The 23,571-nt window shown below is 47.5% G+C and overlaps 1 protein-coding gene across 2 annotated transcripts in view; it reads left to right on the top strand.

Moving 5' to 3' along the window:
* RIMKLA (ribosomal modification protein rimK like family member A) overlaps positions 1-14,298 on the top strand; it is a 35,287-nt gene extending 20,989 nt beyond the window's left edge. For both annotated transcript variants that reach the window (XM_072771643.1, XM_072771644.1), the window contains exons 3-5: positions 1,163-1,249; positions 8,200-8,403; positions 10,797-14,298. In XM_072771643.1, coding sequence (XP_072627744.1) covers positions 1,163-1,249; positions 8,200-8,403; positions 10,797-11,287 — 782 coding nt within the window. In that variant the 3' untranslated portion in view covers positions 11,288-14,298. The remainder of the gene's footprint in view (positions 1-1,162; positions 1,250-8,199; positions 8,404-10,796) is intronic.
* The last annotated feature ends 9,273 nt before the right edge of the window (positions 14,299-23,571 follow it).

Below are 23,571 nucleotides of genomic sequence, written 5' to 3'. Positions count from 1 at the left end.
GCATCAGGAAAGGGTCCCCACCGAGTCCCTAATGTGTGGATTCACTGGGGAAGAGCTTCCACTGCCAATTACTCCTCAGGTTGGAGACCTCGGGGGACGGAGTGGGAGAGGAGAAGACAGGGCCCCTGGCTTTCACGGGCCCAGGTAGGCCGACCTGTTTGCCCTCAGACCTCCAGGCCCCCCGGGGAGCTGCCCTGGCCAGAGACCTTCTGCTGTCCGAGGAGCAGTACAGGGGTCAGACCACCCACAGGCCAAAAAGGGAAGGAGGGAGGGAGGGCGAGGGGGGACATCCCTCACCCTTTCGGGGTGGGGCAATCTGGTGGGTCCCCCTGGGGCTAAGGGTCCTCACCAAGGGGTAACCTCCCCCTGGGAAGTCATCAGTTCCCCAGGGTGCACCAGGCTGAGGCCCTGCCAGGGAGGGCCCTGGGCATCCGACCTTCCCCATACGGGCCACCAAATGTGGGGCATCCCAGCCAGGTGGGGGCTGGTGGCACGGGCTGGGGACACAGAGGAGACAGAAGTTCACACACCGCAGGGGAGCCGCGGGCAGGGCAGCAAAGGAGGCACGGACTGCAGGAGTTCCTGCTTTCTTCTTTTTTTTTAAAGATTTATTTATTTATTTGAGAGAGAGTGAGGGTGAGAGGGAATGCGAGTCGGGGGAGGGGCAGAGGGGGCCTCCAGCAGTGTCAGATGTCACCTCCCATGAGACCCATGTCACCTCCCATGAGACCGCGACCGAGACGCTTAGCGGAGCCCCACGGCGTCCCCGGAGTTCCCTTCTAGTAAAACCGACTGTTGGTACCTTCTTCCCGCCCCTGATCGTGTGTGTGTGTGTGTGTGTGTGTGTGTGTGTGTGTGTGTGCACAGCCCCGCCGTGGTTTTATTCCAACCGTTACGGCGTGGGGGGGCCACAGCCGCGGAGCTGGGGTGCGCGCCCTGCCCGGGCCTTGTCAGGACTGCGGACTGCGGACTGCGGGAGCCCCCGGCACACCCACGTCCTCGATCCGCGTCGGTTGCCTCCCCTGCCTGCTCCCACGGGTGTCACGGGGGTTGAGCTGCTTTCATGGGAGGACCTGGAGGCCTGGGGAGGATTCGCACGAGGGGCCGCGCTGGGCCGACCGCTCCGGCCTCACCTGCACTGACTTTCACCCTTTCTCGGCAGGTGGCCATGAAGACTTTTCAAAAATGATTGACGAAGCCGAGCCCCTGGGCTACCCGGTCGTGGTGAAGAGCACGCGAGGACACCGGGGTCAGTGCTGCTCCTCGTCTGCCGGGAGAAGTGGGGCCCCCCGGAGGGGCTCGGGGTCCTTCCCTCTGTCCCCTCCTCTGTCCCCCTGTCCTTGCTTCCTCAGACCCTTGTCATTCCCGCCCTGGCCTGGGCAGCAGGCTCCTGACTGGACTGACTGGCCTCCCCCACCTCGCCGCCAGGGCATCCTCTCTTCTTAGGGACTCATCCTCTGACCCACCTGTTCCTGTCCTTCCCTCGCTAAAAACACGCCCTCCCACGGGCCTCGTGGCCTGTTCCACGAAGTCCATGTTCCTCACCATAGCTCCGAAGGCCCCGAAGCTTCAGCCTTCCTCGGCAGCCCCTCTGGCCGCGTCAGCCCTCCCTAACCCGCTGCAGACCCCTTCTCCTTCACAACCTAGACCATGGGTTTTCTTTTCTTTTTTCTTTATTATTTTTTTTAATATTTTATTTATTTATTCATGAGAGACACACAGAGAGAGGCAGAGACACAGGCAGAGGGAGAAGCAGGCTCCATTCAGGGGGCCCGATGCGGGACTCGATCCCAGGACCCCGGGGTCACACCCTGGGCTGAAGGCAGGTGCTCAACCGCTGAGCCACCCAGGAATCCCCCTGGATTTTCTTTTCTTTAAACCTCTGCTCTCTTCCCTTTGCTGGCAAGGCCATCTTCCTCCGGCCTCTGGTGACTTCCGCTCACCCGTGAAGGGCCGCCCCAGCTGACTTGCCCCCTCCACTGTTGTTTCCTCCCCCCTGCCCAGCCCAGGTCCCCCTCCCTCTCTGGCAGCAGAGTGATTTGCTCTCCCCTTGTGTTTCCATGGCACTTTGTCCACGCCTCTAACACAGTCACAGGTGTTTGTGCCCTTTTCCCTCGCTGGCTGCAGGCTGCTCGGCGGCAGGAACCCGGCCCCTTGCCTCTGTCCCCGACACCTGCTCCAGTGCTTGGGGCATAGCAGGGACCGGGAACTGAGAGGGGCAGTCATGCAGCAGGGAGGTTTCCCCGCAACGTGAGGGCAGGTACCTGCCGATGTGACCCCAGGGCGACTGCAGTGAGGGGAGGCACCTGGGACAGACAAGTGCCGAGGGGGTCCTGCTTTGGGGACTGGGTGGCGACATGGACTGGACACAGGCACTGCTGCTCCCAAGGAGCTGCAGCGTGCACAGGGTGGAGACGGTTGCATCGCAAGGTGACAACCTCCGAGGCAAGCTCACCCAGCACCTGCTTGTGCCCGACAGCGGGGCTGACTCTGCCATGAGGCAGGGAGGGCCTCCCCGGAGGAGAAGGAGACTGAAGTTGGGGTCTGGAATTCCAACTGGAGGAAGCGAGGAAGCAAACACACAGGAGCAGGTGTGAGCAAAGCAACCTGTAGGAGCCCAGGGATCCTACTGAGGAGAAAGGAATGAGTTGGGGGGCAATGTGGGGCCCTTAATACTGTTCAGATGGATATGCTACAGGCCTGAAGTTCAATGTCTCGTTTTGTTGTTGTTGTTGTGCTAAAATATACAGTAATTTAGAATTCAACTCATATTTATTGAGTGCCTAGAGAGTGCCAGGCACTGTTGTAGGCTCTGGGGATACAGAAGGGAACAAAGCAAAAACCCCTGTCCTCAAGGAGCTCATGTCGTAGAGAGGTAAGACAGACAATAAACAGAAATTAGATAAAATACATCATATTTTCAAACGTTTTAAAAATTGAGATGTAGGGGCGCCTGGGTGGCTCAGTCACTTAAGCATCCGACTCTTGGTTTCAACTCCGGTCATGATCTCAGGGTCGTGGGATGGAGCCGTGTGTCGGGCTCCACACTCCACAGGGAGTCTGCTGGAGATTCTCACATTCCCTCTCCCTTCCTCCTCCAACCCTCACTTCTGTGCTCTCTCTTTAAAAAAAAAAAAAAAATAGGGGCACAGCGTGGCTCAGTGATTGAGCGTCTGTCTGCCTTCGGCTCAGGTTGTGATCCCGGGGTTCTGGGATCGAGTCCTCCATCGGGCTCCCCGTGGGGAGCCTGCTTCTCCCTCTGCCTTTGTCTCTGCCTCTCTCTTGAATAAATACATAAAACATTTTTAAAAAATAAAATTACAATAAAACATTGAGATGTAATTCACATAACAGTTCACCATTTTTAAGTGTACAATTTAGTGGATTTTGGTATATTCACTATTGTGTGCAACCATAGCCACCGTCTAACTTCAGAACCTTTCCATCCCAAAAAAGAAACCCTGTGCCTACTAGGGGTCAGTCGCAGTTGCCTCCCCTAGTCTTTGGCAGCCACAAATCTGCTCTATGGATTTGCCTATACTGAACGTGTCCTATCAATGGAATCCTACACCGTAGCCTTTTGTGTCTGGCTTCTTGGACTTAGCATGTTGTCTTCAGGGGTCATCCATGTTGTAACATAGATCAGCCCCTCATTCCTTCTTAATAATCCCTCAGTAATAGGCTGTTGTGCGGATAGACCACATTCTGTTTATCTGTTCATCAGCTGATGGACATCTAGTTGTCTCTACTTTGTGGCTGTTATGCATAATGCTGCTGTGGGCGTGTGTATGAGCGTCGAGGTGAACATATGCTTTCATTTCTCTTGGGTATGTATCTACCTAAGTGTGAGCTGTGGGGTCATGTGGTGACTCTCTGTGTAGCTTCAGAGGAACTGCCAAACTATTTTCCACAACGGTTGTGTCATTTTACAGGCCTACCAGTAGGGCACAAGGGATCAGATTTCTCCACATCCTCCCTAATCCTTATTTTATTCATTCACTCATTTATTTATTTATTATTTTTTTAGAATACTAAATAAAACTTTTTGATTGTGTGTGTGTGTGTGTGTGTGTGTGTGTGTGTGTATATATATACTTTATTTATTTGAGAGAGAGAGAGAGAGAGAGAGAGTGAGGGAAAGCATGGGCAGGAAAGAGAGGGAGAAGCAGGTTCCCCACCAAGCAAGGAGCCTGACATGGGACTTGATCCCAGGACCCTGGGATCATGACCTGAGCTGAACCGACTGAGCCATCCAGGTGCCCCTGACTGTATATATTAATCTGAGAGTTTGTAGCCTGAAAACTGGGCAGGCCTAACTCTTAGAATATACATATATGAATGTCTTCTTTGTCTTGACAAATTAAGCTAATAGTCACCATACTTACATCATAAAAACAAGCCACAGGCCAAATTACATGTTTTCCAAGCACTAGTAATCTAGGGGCCCATTGGATGTATGGATGTATGTATTTTTATTTAAATTCAATTAATTGGGGATCCCTGGGTGGCTCAGCGGTTTAGCGCCTGCCTTCAGCTCAGGGCGCAATCCTGGAGACCGGGGATCGAGTCCCACGTCAGGCTCCCTGCATGGAGCCTGCTTCTCCCTCTGCCTGTGTCTCTGCCTCTCTCTGTGTGCATCTCTCGTGAATAAATAAATAAAATCTTAAAAAATAAATAAATAAATTCAATTAATTAACATACAACGTATTATTGGTTTCAGAGGTAGAGGTCAGTGATTCATCAGGCTTATATAACACCCAGTGCTCATCACATCACATGCTCATCACCCAGTTACCCCATCCCCCCCAACCCCTTCCCCTCCAGTGACCCTCAGTTTGTTTCCTGTGATTAAGAGTCTCTCATGGTTTGTCTTTCTCTCTGATTTCGTCTCGCTTTAATTTTCCCTCTCTTTCTGAATTTTTATTTATTTATTTTTTTTTCTTTCTGAATTTTTAAAATATTCTTTGAGGTCTAATTGACATACAGCATAATTAATGTCAGTTTTAGTTGTACAGTATAATAATTCAATATTTATATACATTATGGTCAGACAAAGTCTAGTTAACATCCATCACCGTACAGAATTTTTTTTTCTTATGATGAGAACTTTTAGCAACTTTCAGACATGTGATTTGTTTTTATTACCACCATCCCAGTGGGTGTAAGGCATCTTAATGTGGTTTCGCTTTGTATTTTCATAACGACTAGTGACGTTGAGCATCTTTTCCTGTGCTTATTGGACATTTGTAGATCTTTGGACAACTGTCTATTCAAATCCTTTGCCCACTTTTCAGTTGGATTATTGGTCTTTTTTATTGCTGAGGGTTTTTTTTTTTCTTTTTAAAGATTTATTTATTTGTTTTGCGGGAGGAGGGGGAGAGAGAATCCTAAGCAGACTCCATGCTGAGGGCAGAGCCTGCTGAAGAGCTTGATCTCACAACCCTGAGATCACGATATGAGCCAAAACCAAGAAGCGTTGGATGCTCAACCAACTGCACCACCCAAGTGCCCCTTTTTATTGCTGAGTTTTTAAGAGTTCACAACATACAAACATAATGTGAACATGTTTTTTTCCCCACCCTGTGGGGAAAAGTTTGTCTTTTCACTTTCTTGATAGTATCCTTGGATGTACAGAAGGTTTTGATTTTGATGGAGTTCAATTCATCTATTTTTCTTTCCTTTGGTGGCTTGTGCTTTTAGATGTCATTTTGTGGCTGCCTCATCCAAGGTCACACAGATTGACACCTGTGTTTCCTTCTAAGAGTTTTATAGTTTTAGCTCCTACCTTTGAGTCTTTGATCCATTTTGAGCTGATTTTTGTATATGGTGTGATGAAGGAGTCCAGCTTCCTTCTTTTGCATGTGGCTATCTTGTTTTCCCAGTATTATCTGTTGAAGACTATTCTTTCCTTCATTGGATGTTTTTGTAACTCTTGTCAAAAATCACCTGTCTATATGAGGGTTTATTCTGGGCTCTCGGTTCTATTGCATTGGTCTGTACGTCTCTCATCTTATGCCAGGACACACTCTCTTCATTACTGTAACGTTGTAATAAGTTTTGAAGTTGGGAAGTTGTGCTCCAACTTTGTCCTTTTTTTCTTTCTTTGAAGATTGTGTTGGATATTTGGCATCCTTGCCTTTTCTTTCTTTTTTTTTTTTTTTTTTTTAATGTGAGACACACAGAGAGGGAGAGAGAGAGGCAGAGACACAGGCAGAGGGAGAAGCAGGCTCCATGCTGGGAGCCCGACGTGGGACTTGATCCTAGGTCTCCAGGATCACACCCTTGGCTGAAGGTGGCACTAAACCGCTGAGCCACCGGGCTGCCCATCCTTGCCTTTCCATACGAATTTTAGGATCAGCTTGTCAACTTATGCAAAAAAAAAAAAAAAAAAAGAAAGAAAAAAAAAAGAAAAAAAGAAAAAAAAGGAAGTTAGACTTTTGGTGGGATCTGTATTGAATCTGTAGGTCAGCTGGAGGAGTGTTGCTATCTTAACAATATGAAGTCCTCCGGTCCCTGAACATGGGGTATCTTTCCATTTACTGAGATCTTTAATTTCGCTCAAAAATGTCTTGTAGCTTTCAGTGATAAGTCTTATACTTCTTTGGTTAAATTTATTCCTTAACTTTTTTGTTCCTTTTGATGCTCTGGTAAATGGAATTGTGTTCTTAATTTCGTTTTCAGGTTGTTCGTTGCTGGTGTCACACATAGTATCTTAGGGAAAATGGATTGGGAGTAAACAAATTATAGCGGCAGTTATACTCTGGCCTATAGAAATAAATCTAAAGAAGACAGTGCAAGGGTACGGGCTGTGCCCTTGAGAAAGTTACTAATCTTGTAGACCTTTATTTCCCTGTACTGTAAAATAAAAATAACCATCCTGTCCTAATGGCTTCATAGGGCTAATATGAGGTGTAAATGAAATGATAAGAAATCAATCTATTTGGCACATGAGAGATGATTAATCTAAGTCCTCTTTCCCACCCCTCCCCCCTTTTCCTCTGTTCCTGAAAACTGTAGCTCCTTTAGTAATTTTAGACTAAGTCCTATATTAGAACCTGCCAGGAACCCAGGAACCAAGCCCCTATATCTAGCCCCCATCTCTACTGAAAATCCTACCTAATGCCCAGAGAACCCCTAGTGCCTATAATTGAATCCCAGCCATCTGTGGTCAGACGCCAGGTCTCCTGGTGCCAAATGTCCAGTGGCAGAGACATGTGTTGGAGGATACTTCTCAGTCTTCTATGCCCCAGGGGGCTGATACCCATCACTCTTTTTGTTAAGACTTCAGAAAGATCCCACTCCTTTTTTTTATTATTATTTTTTTCCCACTCCTTTTAATGTGGTGACACAAATTTTAGGAAAACCATCTCTTTGTTCCATATTTGTGAACAGGAAGGCTCAGGCTGAGTGTGCTCATGTCAGATTTGTAGAGCAAACCTATCAGGAACTCCCACTCAGATCTGTCAGCTAATATGTAAATGGAAAGGGAGATGCCAAGTGATTATAAAAGCACTGATGATTCAGGCAGAAAATAAAGGATTTGGAGTCAAGAAGAAATGCTTTCCCTAGATAGAAGTGTATAGGTCATTCCTTTTTTAGAGTTAAACAGGTACAGCCAGATAATAAGTTTCTCATGTTTAGAAGGAGGAGGGAGTCTGTCAGAGGCTCCCTCTTTGGACTCCCAGACCTTGTCCATAGACCTCTCTTAATGCCATATCCTGCTGTGTTGTGCTTACCTTTTGGGGGTCTCTCTCTGCCTAGACTTGGAATTCCTCTACAGTGTGTTCCATTAATTATGGATTGAGGTTCAGCTTTGTACCTCGACCCACTGTGAGCTTTGGGGCCTTCACAAAGTGGGCTGGAGATTAGACTCAGCCTAATCCTGGGGTGAGAGGAGATGCTAACTGCTTTTGGAACTGAATTGACTAGAGCCTTAAGATTTTATCTTGGCCTCTTCTGTGTGTTTCTGGAACACATTATTATTCCATCCTGAAAGAAGAGTTGTGGTAGAGGGAGAGGGAGCTGAGGAAAGCCAAGAGAAAGTTTGGCGGCCATTTGAGAAGAAGCGAGAGTCTGGTCAGAGAAAGGGAAGGGGCTCAGGTAAGGCAAGTTCAGAAAGAAACGACAGCGGTAGGGACAGGGAGATGGGAGGGCAGAGGCTTCTCTAACCACTCCTCTTGCTCTGTCTTTCTTCTTCAGGAAAAGCTGTTTTTCTCGCAAGAGATAAACATCACCTCTCAGACATCTGCCATCTGATCCGCCATGATGTGCCCTACCTGTTCCAGAAATATGTGAAGGAGTCACATGGCAAAGATATCCGGGTGGTGGTGGTAGGGGGCCGGGTGATAGGCTCAATGCTTCGCTGCTCCACAGATGGACGGATGCAGAGCAACTGCTCTCTCGGTAAGGTAGACAAGCTCACGGTCAATTTTTTCATTAGGTTGTTTGCACCCATTCAGTAAATGTGGATCGATCCCTCCTATCTTGTCAGGTCCTCCGCTGCACACCAGGATCACAGATAAGGATTAGAAACAAGCCCTGTCCTGTCACAGCAAGCAGCCCGGGAAAAGGACAGATGGGTCAGTGTCACAGACGGTGCTGTGACACAGGTCAGGCCTGGGCATCGGGACGCTGAGAGGGAGCCTTGTCTGGTAGGCGTTGGGACTCAGCAGTCAGGTTTAAACTAGGCAGTGACATGTAGACCCGGGCTTGAGAAAAACTGACACGTGGGTAAAGGAGGGATTGAAGGCAGGAGGCAAGGAGAGGAGCTTAGAAGATTTTTACAACTGTCGAGGCAAGAAATAATGAGAGTCGACACTAAGGCAATGCAGAAGGCAGAGTGTATTTCGTGTTTACGTTGTAATTGAAGATTGGGTTTTTCCTATATGTATGATATTATTAGAAAGCTGCAGTTCATGTTTGGATCAAATGCATAACACCATCCCACGAACCTATTGTTAATCTTGTTTTCTGTTATGGTGGATGGAGATGTTTCAGGAGAGAGATAAATTATTGTCCCCATCACAAAAAGCTATTGTCACCCTCATCGAATGAATGTGTATGTTGCTAATCTGAAAAAAAAAAAAAAAGTGCCCACGGTTATATCCTAAATGACCCCGTGAGTATACCAAGGCTAGTGACTAATAAAGAGACTGAGAGACCAATTCAGCTCTTCCTTTATTAATACTGGTTAAGCAGTTGGCAGGAGCAGACTCTACAAGAGCGTGTGTAATTAATGAGAGAGGCTCACGGCCCTACAAAGGAGAAGACCTGAAAGCAGATCGTTGCAGGACACTTGATGGAGTGTTGTGATGGGGGCAGATGCCAGGCTCAGGTTGACACAGTGCTAAGTACTCAAGACACGGTCTCATCTCATTAGCGTGTGTGTGGTGCCACCATGTTGAACCTTGTGTATTATGTTGTCTTTTGTAGTCACCTTACAAGATGCATTCTTTAAGTAGGTAGGAACCAGATGGTTCTGCCATTTGCCCATGTTGCTTTCCTTGGTGAGCTAGTCTAAAACTCTTTTATAGCCTTTTCCTTATACATTCTAGCAGGTGGAGAAGGGATGGCGTTAAGGAAAAGGCATGAATCCTTGGACCTGAGAATACAGGTCCTAAGTCTTTCCATGGAGACTGTTAAACCTGAGGTCTTAGCTTCGTAGTAGGTAAGGACAGTCAGACTATCTTTGGTATGGGATTTTGTCTCACAAGCCTATCCATCTCCCTCTTCCTAAAATATAATATTAATTTTTTAAAAAAGGATTTTAAAATTTATTTTGGAGGTGGAGGGAGGGGCACAGGGAGACAGAGAATCCCTAGCAGACTCCATGCTGAGCGTGGAGCCTGATGTGGGTCTGGGTCCCACGGCCCTGAGGTCATGACCTGAGCCAAAATCAAGAGTCAGATGCTTAACTGACTGGTTCACTCAGGCGCCCCAACATAATGTTAATTTTGCCTTTTTCTGTACAAGAGGAATGCATTCTCATGTAGAAAATTTGGAAAATACGGCAAAGTGCAATAAAAAAGATATTTATCATTAATCCCATCCGTTAAAGACAGGCATTGTTAACATTTCTGTATTGTTCTTTCTGGCAATGTCTTTTGGCACGGTTGTGGTCATGCTGCAGTCTTTAATCCTTCCAAGTATTTTTCCGTGGGATAACAAACTCTCAATGGGCATTATTATTCATGATTATAAAATATGCTGCTTCCCTCTATTGTGAGAGGTTTCTAGTTTCTCATTTACTCACCAACAAATATTTAGTGAGTGCCTGCTATATCCCAGGATTTTTATTTTCCAGTATTTTATGTTATTTTTTTAAGATTTTATTCATTCATCTGAGAGAGAGGCCCAGAGAGACAGTGTGAGCATAAGCAGGGGGAGGAGCAGAGGGAGAGGGAGAAGCAGACTCCCCGCTGAGCAGATCCGGGGTCTCCAGGATCGTGAACCCAAGCTGAAGGCAGCCGCTTGCCGACTGAGACACCCAGGCTCCCCTCCAGGATTTTAAGTACCTCTGCCATCACCATCTTTGTGCATACAGCTTTTTTTTCCATTACGTAAGACTATTTCCTTAGTAGTAGGTCAGAGGAAATAAACATTTTAAAAACTAGATAAGCAGTGACCCTATTGTTTTCCCAAAGGGCATCCTGATTTCCAAGCGGATCTTCTGTGGGTACTAAGAATGCCCATCTCCCTGCCTCTCCTCAGCACTCCCCGCCCCCATCTCTTCTCTGAAGGGTCAGCGTGGCCCTAGTGTCTGATGTCACCATTATGTCGCTGTGCTTTCCCCGCAGGTGGTGTGGGCGTCATGTGCCCACTGACAGAACAAGGCAAGCAGTTGGCTATTCAGGTATCTAACATCCTGGGCATGGACTTCTGCGGCATCGATCTGCTCATTATGGACGACGGCTCCTTTGTGGTGTGCGAGGCAAACGCCAACGTCGGCTTCCTAGCCTTCGACCAGGCGTGTAATTTAGACGTGGGTGGCATCATCGCGGACTACACCATGTCCTTGCTGCCCAATAGGCAGACTGGCAAGATGGCTGTGCTCCCAGGACTGTCCAGTCCCAGGGAGAAGAAAGAGCCAGATGGCTGCGCTTCAGCTCAGGGAGTCGCAGAGAGCGTCTATGCCATCAACAATGGGTCTACCTCTAGTGAGAGTGAGCCTGAACTGGGAGAGATCCGGGATTCCTCAGTGAGCACCACGGGGGCCTCGCCCCCCATGCTGCCCGACCCCGGCTACAACATTAACAACAGGATTGCTTCAGAATTAAAACTTAAGTGAATTCCTGCTTTTTGGCAGCATTTAAACCAAATCCTACTGCTTCCCTATAGTTTTGAGTGAATAAAATCTGGACTAACGTGATTTCATTTGCACAGGAACTAAGAAATCCCATCTGGGCACTCCGCATTCTTTCTAACAGTGATTTAAGCAAACGGCTTAGCTTTGTGGTTTTTACAAAGACTGAAATAAAAACACTCACCACGAGCAACATCCCGACTGATCAACTTGAGACCGATCGGTGTCTGCCGCAAGCACTTGGATACCACGGCTGACTTTTAAGGCGCTGACTCTGTCGCTGCTTCTGGCTGCTATCAGCAGAGCCCGTGGACTCGGAAGGGCTCCCGGAAGTACTGTCCTCGGAGGCCACCACCGGATGGAGGCCGGTGCAGAAGAGATGGAATGTGACTGCAGTTACGTGCCCTTCGTTAAGTGTGTGTGTGTGTGTGTGATGCTTGAAGAATACACAGTTCAGTCTCTGCTCCCCGTCGATCACCATCTTGGCCATATTTCTCTGACACTCAGGATATGGTGTTTTAGGGAGCTTCCTCATTAGCATTTTCGACGAAGCACTTTGTAGAAAGTTTGAGATTGAGCGTTACTTGACTTCACTGGTTGGCAGGTACCTGCTGTGTAACTGGGGCTTTCTACAAATTGCTTTGCCACTCCGAATTTATAGACCCTGCTTCAACTAATGCCAGCCCCAGCAGCCTCTTGCACCTTTGCTGCCTTTGGCCTCAGCTGGAAATGCACTTCAACGAGCTAGTGGCCACACACTTTCTTTCTTCTGCGTGCACTAGAATTGAACGCCATGAACTTTCTTGTCAATGGACTCTGTTCATTTGTCATCCAGCAGCCGGTGGGTTTTTATCATAGAAAGCTTACTGGAAGATAATCATTTCCCCCTTTCTCTCCTAAAACTTTGTGTACTGCTTAGCTGTAGGAGGTTCTCTTGTATGCATTGGTGTTGTGGGCCTGTTGGGTAGATAGAGCCATTGGAAACACACTCTAATCCCCTTGACATTCTAGTCCTAGCCAGGTCCCAGAGACCGGTCCTTACCCACTTTTCCAAACTGGGGAGACTCAGGAATTATTCATTGCACATTTTAGGGGAGGAGGGGGGTTGGATAGTGTGGACAGGACACCAAGTGCTTTTCACTTTAACTCTTGAAGCAGCACATGATGATCTTTCCCTTGGGAGAAATCGCGGAGGTGGGTTTTCCATTTCTACTTAATGAAGTATGATGAGAGTGAGCAAGGCTCCCTTTTTAACCAAATACACTAAAACATAAGCACTCAAGAGTTACCATAATCTGTGTTGTTTCCTTGGGAGACCATACTCTTGAGCTGTGATGTTGCACGTGCCAAGAATGGGTGGAAGTCGTCTTTGGGATTATCTCTGAAGCCCTGCAAGGAAAGATGCCTCACAGCCTTATAGTCAGACTTCATTTTTTCACACTACCCTTCCCAGAGGTAGTTCCAAGCTCCATCACCCATTTTCTTAATCAGACTTACCTTCTAATGCTCTTTGACTGTTCCAAAAAAGAAAAAAAAAAATCATCCCTCAAAACACCAGTCTACCCATAAAGGACAACAATGAGGAAGCAAGCTTTCAAGTGGACAGTTTCCAAGGAAGGCTCTAGAAATAGTCTGAGTTAAGGTTAGCTTAACTGGACTACACATACATCTTCCCAAGGTGACTAGTGTGAAGGCAGCAACACCCATCTGGGTGTATAAATCCCTGTACTTACTCTGCTGTACATGTAAAATGTGTACAAAGTCAAAACTAGTACATTTTTTTTCACAACACATTTAAATAGAAATTGGCTTTTAAAATATTGTGGCTAAAAGCACATCTCACCAAGTAACGCGCAGTTGAAAAGCGTTTGGCTCCATGTAATGGAGATACCGCACTACACAGTTGTAGTTTAAATGCAGTCCAGCCTAGGTTGCATGCCACTCAATTGTAACTCTAGTAACGTGTCTTGTACAGTTGACAAATGATAAATACTTCACCTTTAGACAGGTTAAGACATTTACCTTATCTTTACCACTCAGGGTGGGTTCAGAAGGATAGTTCAAGGTCTGTTCTTGTTGGAATTGTCCAGATGCTTTCTACGTAAACATCTGAACCAAGTGGTGACCCTCTGGAAGCTGCATTCGCTCATTCCCACTGTTCGCTGTAAGCCCAGTCTCTCCCACTTTATCTAAAAGGACGCTAGCAGGCCCCACCCTGAGCAGAGCAGCTGGAGGGTGCTTCCAGCTGCTAGTGACATCTGTAGTCCTTGGCACCATTGCTTGAGATCTAGCCCCTGCCTGGAAGCAGAGAAAGCTAGATCGCACCTGGATCACAGCTTCCTCCCCGGATTTCCCACACTGGCCATGGGCCCTGGGAGCCTTGGTCGTGGGTCTGGGCCACACTTGTTACGGCCGCCCGCCAGGCTGCTGGAAGGAGCCACAGATGTGGCCACAGAGCCACATCCTGGTCCTGGCTCTCCCCTTAAAGAGCTGACTCACCTTGTACAGGCAGGTGGACTCTGCCTCCCATTTTTCCATTCTTCCAATAGGGGAGACGCCCCTTTACCTCTTGAGGCTGCTTTGAGGTTGAAGTGAGTTAATTAATGAGACTGTGCATCATGTGGGAGGTGGTAAAAGAATACCTCCCGCATCTGGCTTTAGAAGTTTCTCATTGTCCCTCCTCTGAGGGAGTCAAGAAAAAGGCCATGGATTCTTGGCATTAGCACACTAGACCATGAGAAAGGATGCAGCTTCTCAGAGGCCTTACCACCTGAAAGGATTAAGGCTCTCGTGTATTCGCACAGCGTTCTGGATGGATCGTATCTAACCTGGAACTCTTGACTCTCCTATATCAACAGTCTTCCTTCTGTAACATAAATTGCAGTGTCTGTATAAGGTCTTCCCATTATCTGATAGTAGCATCTTGAAACTGGTCAAAACTTGAATGCCAATAGCTCCGTCACTCAGAATATATACGATTCTGCACTTGGGAAAAACGTCTTCATGGTATCTGATTGCTGGGGGGTGGGGGCTTGCAAGAATGTGGGCTTGGGGCTTCGGGGCTGTAACATCTGATAAAATGGTGTGAGTGGATCATAAGCTCTTACTATCACCGTTCCAGACTCATTGCTCCCAGCTACGAGGGGATTCCGTGACGCCTGGGGATGGGGCGAGGAGGAAAGGGAAGGAGAAAGGTCTTGGATGGTTTTGTGACATTGCGGGGGGAGAAATAAGAAATTGGGATCATTTGGGATTCCAGGCGGAAGGAAGAAGAAATGGCTCTTCCGTGGGTTGTTTCAGTGAAAGAATCATGCACATGCATTCATTAGAGGTAGGGGTTTCGGAAACTGTTTTGTATAAAGAAAATGAATTACACGGATTCTCATTGACCTTGGGGAAGTGGGAGAGACATTGCCTCGGCACTTGCTCAAGTCCTGAGGAACGCTGGTCTTGATGCAAGTCCCAGGGAGACGGAAGCGGTTTGGGGGAGGTGGGTCCAGGATCCCCCAAGTAACAGCAGGCACTGCTGCAGAATAGCACCTGCAGGTGAGCCTTGGGCACCCACCTTCTCCGAGGTGGGTCTGAGGGGCCGTGTCCGAGTGAATCCGAAGCCATTAGAACGGGACACCTCAGCTTCCGTACTTTCCTTTGCATCTGCAGGTGAGACTTCTGTTTGCTGTCAGACTGCAGATGTTTGGGGACGAGCCCTGACGACAGTCATCTTGTCTCTGGACTTAGCATCCTCCCATCTGCTGCTACAGCCATTAGGCCAAGCCGCGTGCTGTTTTTGACTTTCTCTGAGACTCAAGGTCAGATTGTGACTTCAAAATGCTTCCATCTGGAAGACCTCCCCATCTCGGGAAAATGTTGTCGGAATCCTTCCTTAAAACTATATTATGCTGCCATTCCCAGTGTATGGCCAGACCCTGCAGCCCTCCCTTCTAGAACACTCCCTCGAGTCCGACCACTTTGTTCCTTCAAGCTTCTCAGTTCCCTTCTCCAGGTGTGGTTCCCATGCCAGCGTGTGGCCGTCTCCTGGGCCGTGCTGGCATCCCAACCCCATTTGGTAGTCTCGCTGTGCCATTTCATGCTCACCGTGCCTCCGAGGCAAGACTGAGGATGTCACCCGTCAAGTGGACCCAGGAATAACCACGCTCCCGACACCAGTTCAGCCCCCCCATTTTATAGATGGAGGATCTGAATCCCAGGAGCCAAGAGCACGTAGCTAGTCAGCGCCAGGGTGGGGACGCGGGCAGGCCCATTCCCCATTCTGGCTCAGCACACTGCCAGAGGTGGCTCTGTTCTCCCCTGGGGCTTAGCACTTGCTGTCACCCTGGACTCCCCCTCTGCCCTTTGTCCTGCTGGGCCTCTGCTCTCAATCAACATGGTGTTGATGGGCCAGCTCTGAAGGGTTTATCTCTTGGATGGCTTTGAATAAGTCCTAGAGGCATATATGAGGTTTTCTAGGGTGCAAGCTGGCGTGTGGCCTGTGCCTTCAGACCCACCAAGACCCATTCAGCCCCACCTCACGCTGTCAGTGATGGATGAGAGAGGGAAAGGCCCTGCTGAGCTGGCCGAAGGCTCCCTGGGCCCCAACTTAGCTGACGTTTCCCCGCTGCGGAATGTCTTGGATGTGTGGAGGCCTTTGTGGGCCTCTGTGGAGGTCAACCGCTTGGAGGTCCCAAAATTCTCCCATCGGGCACTCCTGCCGGGGATCCTGATGGATGCACACGTTCCAGTTGCAATCGGCCACAAAGTCAAAAGTCTCCTTCCCCTTCAAACCCACGGTGCATTCACCTGCAGCCCAGCCACGAGGCCAGATTCTTCCCTCTTGTAGCCCATAGGTCAGCTGAGGCCCACGTACCCCCTGGGATCCAGGCACATCTGATATAACTGGGCCTTTGGATGTCTGCTCTCTAAGGTGCTGACATTTTGGCAGTCCCAGCTGACTCCAGACTTCTGCTACCTCGTTTTAGGCAATGATGGGGTCTCCTCCCTGCCGTACATCAATGACATGAAGCTCAGTTCCCTCTCCTATTTCTGCACACAACAAAATTCAAACGTGCCAGCATATGTATGTGCATGTGTGTTCCAGTGACCTGAGAGGAAGCAAGAGGTTACAGCAATGCAGACACGATACCCGCCCCTCCATAAAGGGTTCTTTGGATACATCACCAAGGAGCCCATCACCTTCTACCCCACAAGTACCTGTCTCTCTGCTTGGGGCAAACCAAATCCACTTAAGTGCTCTTGGACAGCAGTGAGGCCAGTCCTTTTCTTAATTTGATTTCTGCCAATACCCTTACCTTGGAGAGTTCCCCTTCTCCAATGGGTGGCTTATTGAAGGCATTTTCTTAAGCAAAAAAAGCAAAAACGGCTCCTTCCTCAAGAGGAACTGCAGTGTCACCGCTTAGGGTGGTACATTTTCCACTCGCTCTACGCTAACCAGGCATCACAGCAACCAGAGGCCCCACTGTCAGGGGCTTCACTCTCAGTGGAAGGCAACATGGGCTAAGGTCAATAATGCCAGTTTGAGCTTGAGATCCCGGGTGCAAATCCTGACCACATAACCTATGGCTTGTGTGACCTTGGGAGAGTCACTTAATCTGGCCAAACCTTCGTTTCTCTACCCATAAATGTGATAAACACGATCGCGAATGTGAAGCACTTAACCACATGCCTAGCTTTCAGCAGCTTCGTTCCCACTGTCAGCAGTCACGGGCGGCTCCTGCCTGCGATCAGGGCTCAGGGCCAAGGGATGAGAGCGAGCACACAGCAGCTCTACAGCTGGGGAGGGAGGAGGGCGAGGAGGCCTGGCAGCTATTTAACGATGGGCAGGTTCCATCCGTCCTGGAGATTCTATGATGCTAGAGTGTAGGATCTAGGTGGTGCATTTGGCTTCATGTACTTGTGTTTGAAGGAAAGCCTGCCTTGGACAACGGGGAGTCTGGAAAGCTGGCAAGCGGCCTGCCCTTGGATGATTTAGCACCTGGTTTCTTCGACTTTTCCTGTATTAGGTCTGCTGGCTTTGCATCAAATGGAAGGAGGAGATGCCAGGGACTTGAATTAAATCTGTCACACAGAGGGTGAGGGGGTGCAGAAGGCCAGGGCTGCGCGGGGAACTCCAATAGCCCAACAGCACCATCTGGGCTTGGCAGCGATGACAGCCCTGAGATCAGATGCAAGGAGCCCGGAAAGTGGCTACTATCCTGCCGTCCTGTGCCTGTGGAGTGGGGCGCCCAGAATCTCCCATCTAGAAAGAATGCTCATCTCCTCTAAGGGGGAGCCGGGGCTCTCCATCCCTCTGCGGAACTAACAGAGGTCTCTGAAGACAGGATTAGGCAGGTGGCTGGAGTGTTTTCATCCCACTGGGGAAGTCTCCGGAGTGCCAGTGGTGTCCTGGAGCCAGCTCGTCCTGGCCCATGAGACTGGATTGTTAGCATTTTCAGGAATTCAGTGAGCTGGTGTTTTTTTTTTTTTTTTTTTTAAACACAGCCATCATCAAAAATTAAAAGATATAAGCCTACGACTAAAGTGTATCACACAGAAATCAAGTGTATTAAAAACATGGGTAATAAATACTCAAATGTCATCACTTCCTGATTTTTTGACTACGTTTTCCTCTGCTCGATGCTGTTGAGCTTGTGCTGTCATTTCCTCACGGTGGAGACCCCTACGATGAGCGGCGGGCTGCTGTGCGGCTCTGCAAGCGCCACCGTGCCGTGACCCTGGCCACTTGAAATCGGCCACGGTGGGGTAGCTACCTGCCAGCAATGGGCAGATGCCACATGGCAGGCTGTTACCCCTGGAGGGCTGGTGGTGAAACAGGCATCAGCACACACCTGCTACTTGGTGACCGAGGAAGAAATTGAGCCACACGAGCACTGAAGGAGCTGGTTCCCAGGGGCTTGGCCTGTGTGAGGTCCTCCTTGCAGCAGGTGCCCTGGTGTAGTGCGCCGAGCTGACCAAGAAAGATGCTTGAGAACGCTGCTCCTCTGCTTGTTTTGTCTTGCCTCTGTTTGCCACGCGTGAGAAATCTTGTTTACTTCGCTCCGAAACTTCTGGAGACATCGGAGAGTTCTGGCTCCCTGCAGGCTGTACCTTAGCCCAGTTCCCTCCAGCAGAGTGAAGGGTGGTTTCTCCTGCCCCACTGGCAAAGTGCAAATGTGCTGCAAGGAATTTATCTTACCTGGGCCCGGAGAGAGCTCCTTGCCACGTGGTGTCTTCAGCAATAACAATGTTAAGTCCCCCAACAGGGAAGAAATCGTTTATAACTGATTGTTTTTGCTGTCTTCGCTTTTTTATTAAAATGAGGACTGTGGGACAAAATGCTTGGTTTGCCTCTGTTCCCCACACTCCGTGCCTTTTGGTGGTTCTTTTTAAGTAAGAGCCACGCGCTGAAGCTACATTTTATTATCTTCATATCACAAAACGAGGGAAAAGCTTCACAAAAACTTCATCCTATTCACTTGCACACCAGCTGCATCCTGAAAAACCATAATTTTCCTTTCAAACGCGGAGTGCCGTCTGAATTGTAATATTGCCAACTCTCAACTGTCAAGATGATGGAGGAAAATACTAATGCAGATGGTTTGAGCATGTCACGGGCCTGCTCCGTGAGCTCTCTTGCACTGACATTTGAATTAAGATTCAAGGAGCAAGTGAGAGCTGAAAGCCTTTAACAAGGGTCACGTGGTGCAGTCAGGGCCCCAGGGGACTGAAGGAATCTGTGCGACCACCTGAAGAAGGCACCCCGGGGACACCTGGGGGTGGCTCAGGGTTGAGCACCTGCTTTCGACTCCAGGTATGATGCTGGGGTCCTGGGATCAAGTCCCGCATCGGGCTCCCTACAGGGACCCTGCTTCTCCCTCTGCCTGTGTCACTGCCTCTCTCTCTGTCTCATGAATAAATAAAATATTAAAAAAAAAAAAAAAGAATGCTCCCAGGTCCGGCTGAGCCACAGGGACCTGTATTTGCCTGATACTTCACAGGCTGTGCTGGGAGAAACAGGGATAAGACCTTTAGCACCTTATTATGGTCGGCACCAGGCCGGAGACCCTTGAACTAGGGCTGTTCCCCAATTTGTGACGGTCAGGGAACCCAGCCTGAGTCAAGAGATTGGCAGGGTAATCCCTGATTGTTGCTGCCAGGGATGATTTGGGGGATGCCACTGTCCTACCCCTCATGTGTCCTTTGACCTAAACATCGGGGAATGTGACCTATGTTTCTTTTTATTCTTTTTATTTGATGTGAGAATCTTCAAAGGACACAAAAGCACAGAAAACACCCAGCATGGAGCCCAATGTGGGGCTTCAACTCACAACCCTGAGGTCAAGACCTGAACTGAGATCAAGAGTCAGACACTTCACTGACTGAGCCCTAGCATGTATCTCTTTTTTTAAGAGAAGACCCTTCCTTATGCATTTACCACATCTAAAAAAAATAACAATAATTCCTTGGTACCACCTACTTCCCATTCTACGTCAAATTCCCCTAGTTGTCTCAAAAAGAACTCCCTTTAGCTGCACTGTAGTTCAGGGTATTTGATGGGGCAGGAGGTACATGGGAAAGGGTGGTGACTGATTTTGGCTCTGGCAGAAACTGTGCCACCTGTGGAGACACCACTGGAGGGGCACCAGCTGGCTACAGACATCTTTCCAAGTGGTTGGGTCTTGGGACTTCCTCTCCTCAAGGAATAGGCCTACGAAGCTCCCCTTCTATTTTCCAGGGTCCCACGGTCTCCCCCTGAGACTCACCCAGCCTGTGTGCTGCGGACACCCCTGGTTGTCACCGTGGCACCCACTCCACTGCTTCTCCTGCACCTGTGTCTTTCACTGCAGGTATTTCCTAAATCAGGGAAGAGGCCTCTCCCAAGGGTTGCCTCTTTCACCAGCCTCAGATCTACCGTACCCTCAGGGAATCACAGCTCTTCAGCTCTCCCAAAGCGCTGTGGCCTCCTCATTTGTCAGGAAATTTTGGCTGGATTCCTCATGGGATGTGTGGTGGAGCTTCTGAGCAGCAGCACATGTGTCACATCTGAACACACATCTCTCACTGGAGACACAGGGCGACTGATGCCCTGCCTGCTTCAGGATTTTCTTTTGCTACAGAGAACATTAAGACCATTGGTTGGTGAACTATGAATAAGGTCCATATTTTATCATCTGATAGTATCATAACAGGGTTAATTCCTGATTTTGATGATTGTGCTGCCAAGCATATGTAAGAGCATGTCCTTGTTTTTAGAAAATACACATTCAGTGTTGGGGGGTGAAGGGGCATCATGTCTGCAACTTACCTTCCAATGGTTCAGAAAACAGTGAATAGCTAGGGAGGAAAAATGATAAAGCAAATGTGGTAAAATGTTAACATTTGGGGAATCTGGATGAAAGGGACAAGGGGATTCTTTGCATGAACAGTCTGAAGAAACCTGAAATTATGTCTACCTCCTCTGCTGGGTTTTCTCCATTAATCCTTCAGTCTGGGGGCATTTCCTTGTCTCTCTTCTCTTCCATGGGCGATCTCCTCTCTCCCTGGTATTAGTTACCATCTACCTGATGTTCTCAAAGTTCTCTCTCTCTCTTTTAAAAAAGTATTTTATTTAAATTCAATTTGCCAACGTGTAGTATAACACCCAGTGCTCATCCCATCAAATCAAATTTCTCTCTGGAACCTAGGCTTCTTCTCATAATGTCAGATGGTATGTCCTGTCGCCTACCTTTTTGTCTGGTCCCTGAATGTCTCACCAGTTCCTCCAACTCACCTTGCCCCAGTCTGAGTACATGTTCCCCTCCCCTTCCCTCTCCTCCCCTCACAAGCCCTCTCCTCTTCCACGGCCCCCTCACCTGCCTGCATGGTGCCAACTGCTTGCTCAAACCAGAAGAAAATAAACTGCAACTCCAGTGCTCCCTTTGGGCTGCTCTCTTCCTCATCCTTCATGGACATTTTTGTTTCTTGTGGTGAGACTTGACTTTCAAACTAGGAGAGGTCTTTCGTCACTGCCTTGTTCATCAAGATGTTCTAGAAGATCTGTGATCTTTGCAAAGGTTTGCAAGCAATGGACAATGATTTTATAATATATAATTCTAGGTTTATCACCTGGTTGCAACATCCATATGCTTTTAAAGCCTGCTAGCATTTATTTAACTATTTGTTAACTACTGAAACTGTATGTTCATGTGGGCACATATTAAAATATATTAAAATATTTATCTCTGTTGCGTTGCCATCAATATTGATGAATATCAGGAAAGACATACCTTTTCTATCAAACAAAATGATGACATGGTCTGTCATTCAAGTAATGTTCATTATCCTTTTTTGAAGTACTTACTTTGTCAGATATTTGTTTTTCATGACCTGTTATTCTTTTTTTTTTAAGATTTGATTTATTCATTTGAAAGAGAGAAGAGAGCACAAGCAAGGAGAGGAGGAGGGGAGGAGGGAGAGAGGGAGAGAAAGAAGGAAAGGAAGAGGGAGGACGAGAGGCAAAGCAGACTTTCCACTGAGCAGGGAGGCTGATCCCAGGATTCTAGGATCATGACCTGAGCGAAAGGCAGACACTTAACCAACTGAGCCACCCAGATGCCCCTATGGATCTGCTGGGAGATGTCACACTTTATAGTGTCATTGTGAATACAGAGACACCTCACTTGCGTGTTGTACACCTGTAGTGGGAGCTTCTGGTGGCAGAGCAGTTTGTTACTGATCTTGGTCATCTGAGGATCAGTGACACAGCACCACTCCATACCTGTGCAGTGATAAAATGTTATATATCAGGAATACAGAGCAAGTACTCAAAAGTGAATTTTTGTTAATGTTCATAGACAAATGATATAATTTGTGACAATGAACATGTACTTGCTGGTAGAAAAAATTTAGCTAGACCTTTCAAGGATGATTTCTCAGCTCCAAGCCTGCAAGTTCTGCTGAAGATGCATAGGGAAGATGTGATGACCTGGTGGGAAGAGAAGAGACACTCTGTGAAGGACCCACCGCATCACCAGAACTCCTGGTTCTCTTTAGCCTTCTTATACCTTTTTGGGTCAAGTAAACCACATTTCACAGAGATCATTGGAACTGAGATTATGTCCCGCATCACTGTGTCATGTATGAAAATGAAATACATCTTCATTGAAGAGTCAAAAAAAATGAGGGCAAAATAAAACATTTTAAGATTAATGAAAGAGAAAATCTGAGAATTTGCCATCAGCACACCCTCACTACAGGAAATCTCAAATGAAGCACCATCAGTACACCTTCACATGGAAATCCCAGGTGAGCCAGATGAAAGTATGAAAAACAAGAAAGAATATGATGACTTTATAAAATAAAAATAATTGTGATTTGTGGATGTAAGACATATTTGAAATAAATAATAGTGATAATATACAAGTTAGGGCAGTAAATGGAATTAAAAGGTTTTAAAGGTCTTATATTATTGGGGATGAGGGTTATACATCCTGAAGAGCTCAAGACCTCATTAGTTAGGAACGAATATTTGAATTTCTGGGGTAACCACTGAAAGACTAGAAGCATGGTATATAACCTACAAGCTAGTAGAGAGGAGGAGAAAATAGAATGGGAAAAATGTATAATCAATCCAAAAGAAAGAAGAAAATAGAACATGCAGATCAAAGAGAAGACACAAAATAAGAACATAGATTTAAACTCAAATAATTTAGTATGTAAATAAAATGTAAATGGCTAAATGATGATTTAACAATTGCAGATATAAAAATATCTAGTTCTATTTTTACAAGAGATATATCTAAAAATAAGGATATAGATTATTAGAAAGTAAAAGATTGCAAGAAGAAATATCAAGTGTTTCGGTAAGGGTTCAGTTGGGAGAACAGAAGCCTCTAGACATTTTTAAGTAAGGAGCTTTATTTAATACAGGGAATTAGAGGCTTACATGATCTTTGAAATCGCTGGGTGATAAAGACCAAGGAGCAAAGGTCAGCAAGCTGCTTTCACAGAAAATCTGCTTTCGGTAAAGCAACCGGATGATTTTCAAGAAGATTAATGGCTGCTTCTTTTCATCCAGCCTCCAACTCCTGTGTAGTTGCCCCTGATTGGCTGAATTCAATCCAGAATCATGGAAGAAAAAAGAGGGAACTGTAGTTCTAAGCTCCCCATTGGATACAGAGATAATGCTGAAGGAAACCATGAGGATGCCTTGCTGGTATCAAGCAATCCAGCCCCAAAGGAAACGGAGGTAGCTACATTACTACCAGACCAAAACAGACTCTATGGTCAAAAGTGTT

This window comes from Canis lupus, chromosome 13 (genome assembly GCF_048164855.1).
Source record: "Canis lupus baileyi chromosome 13, mCanLup2.hap1, whole genome shotgun sequence".
Lineage (NCBI taxonomy): Eukaryota > Metazoa > Chordata > Mammalia > Carnivora > Canidae > Canis > Canis lupus.
Note: the sequence above shows the minus strand (reverse complement) of the source record. Positions and strands in the feature narration are given on the sequence as shown.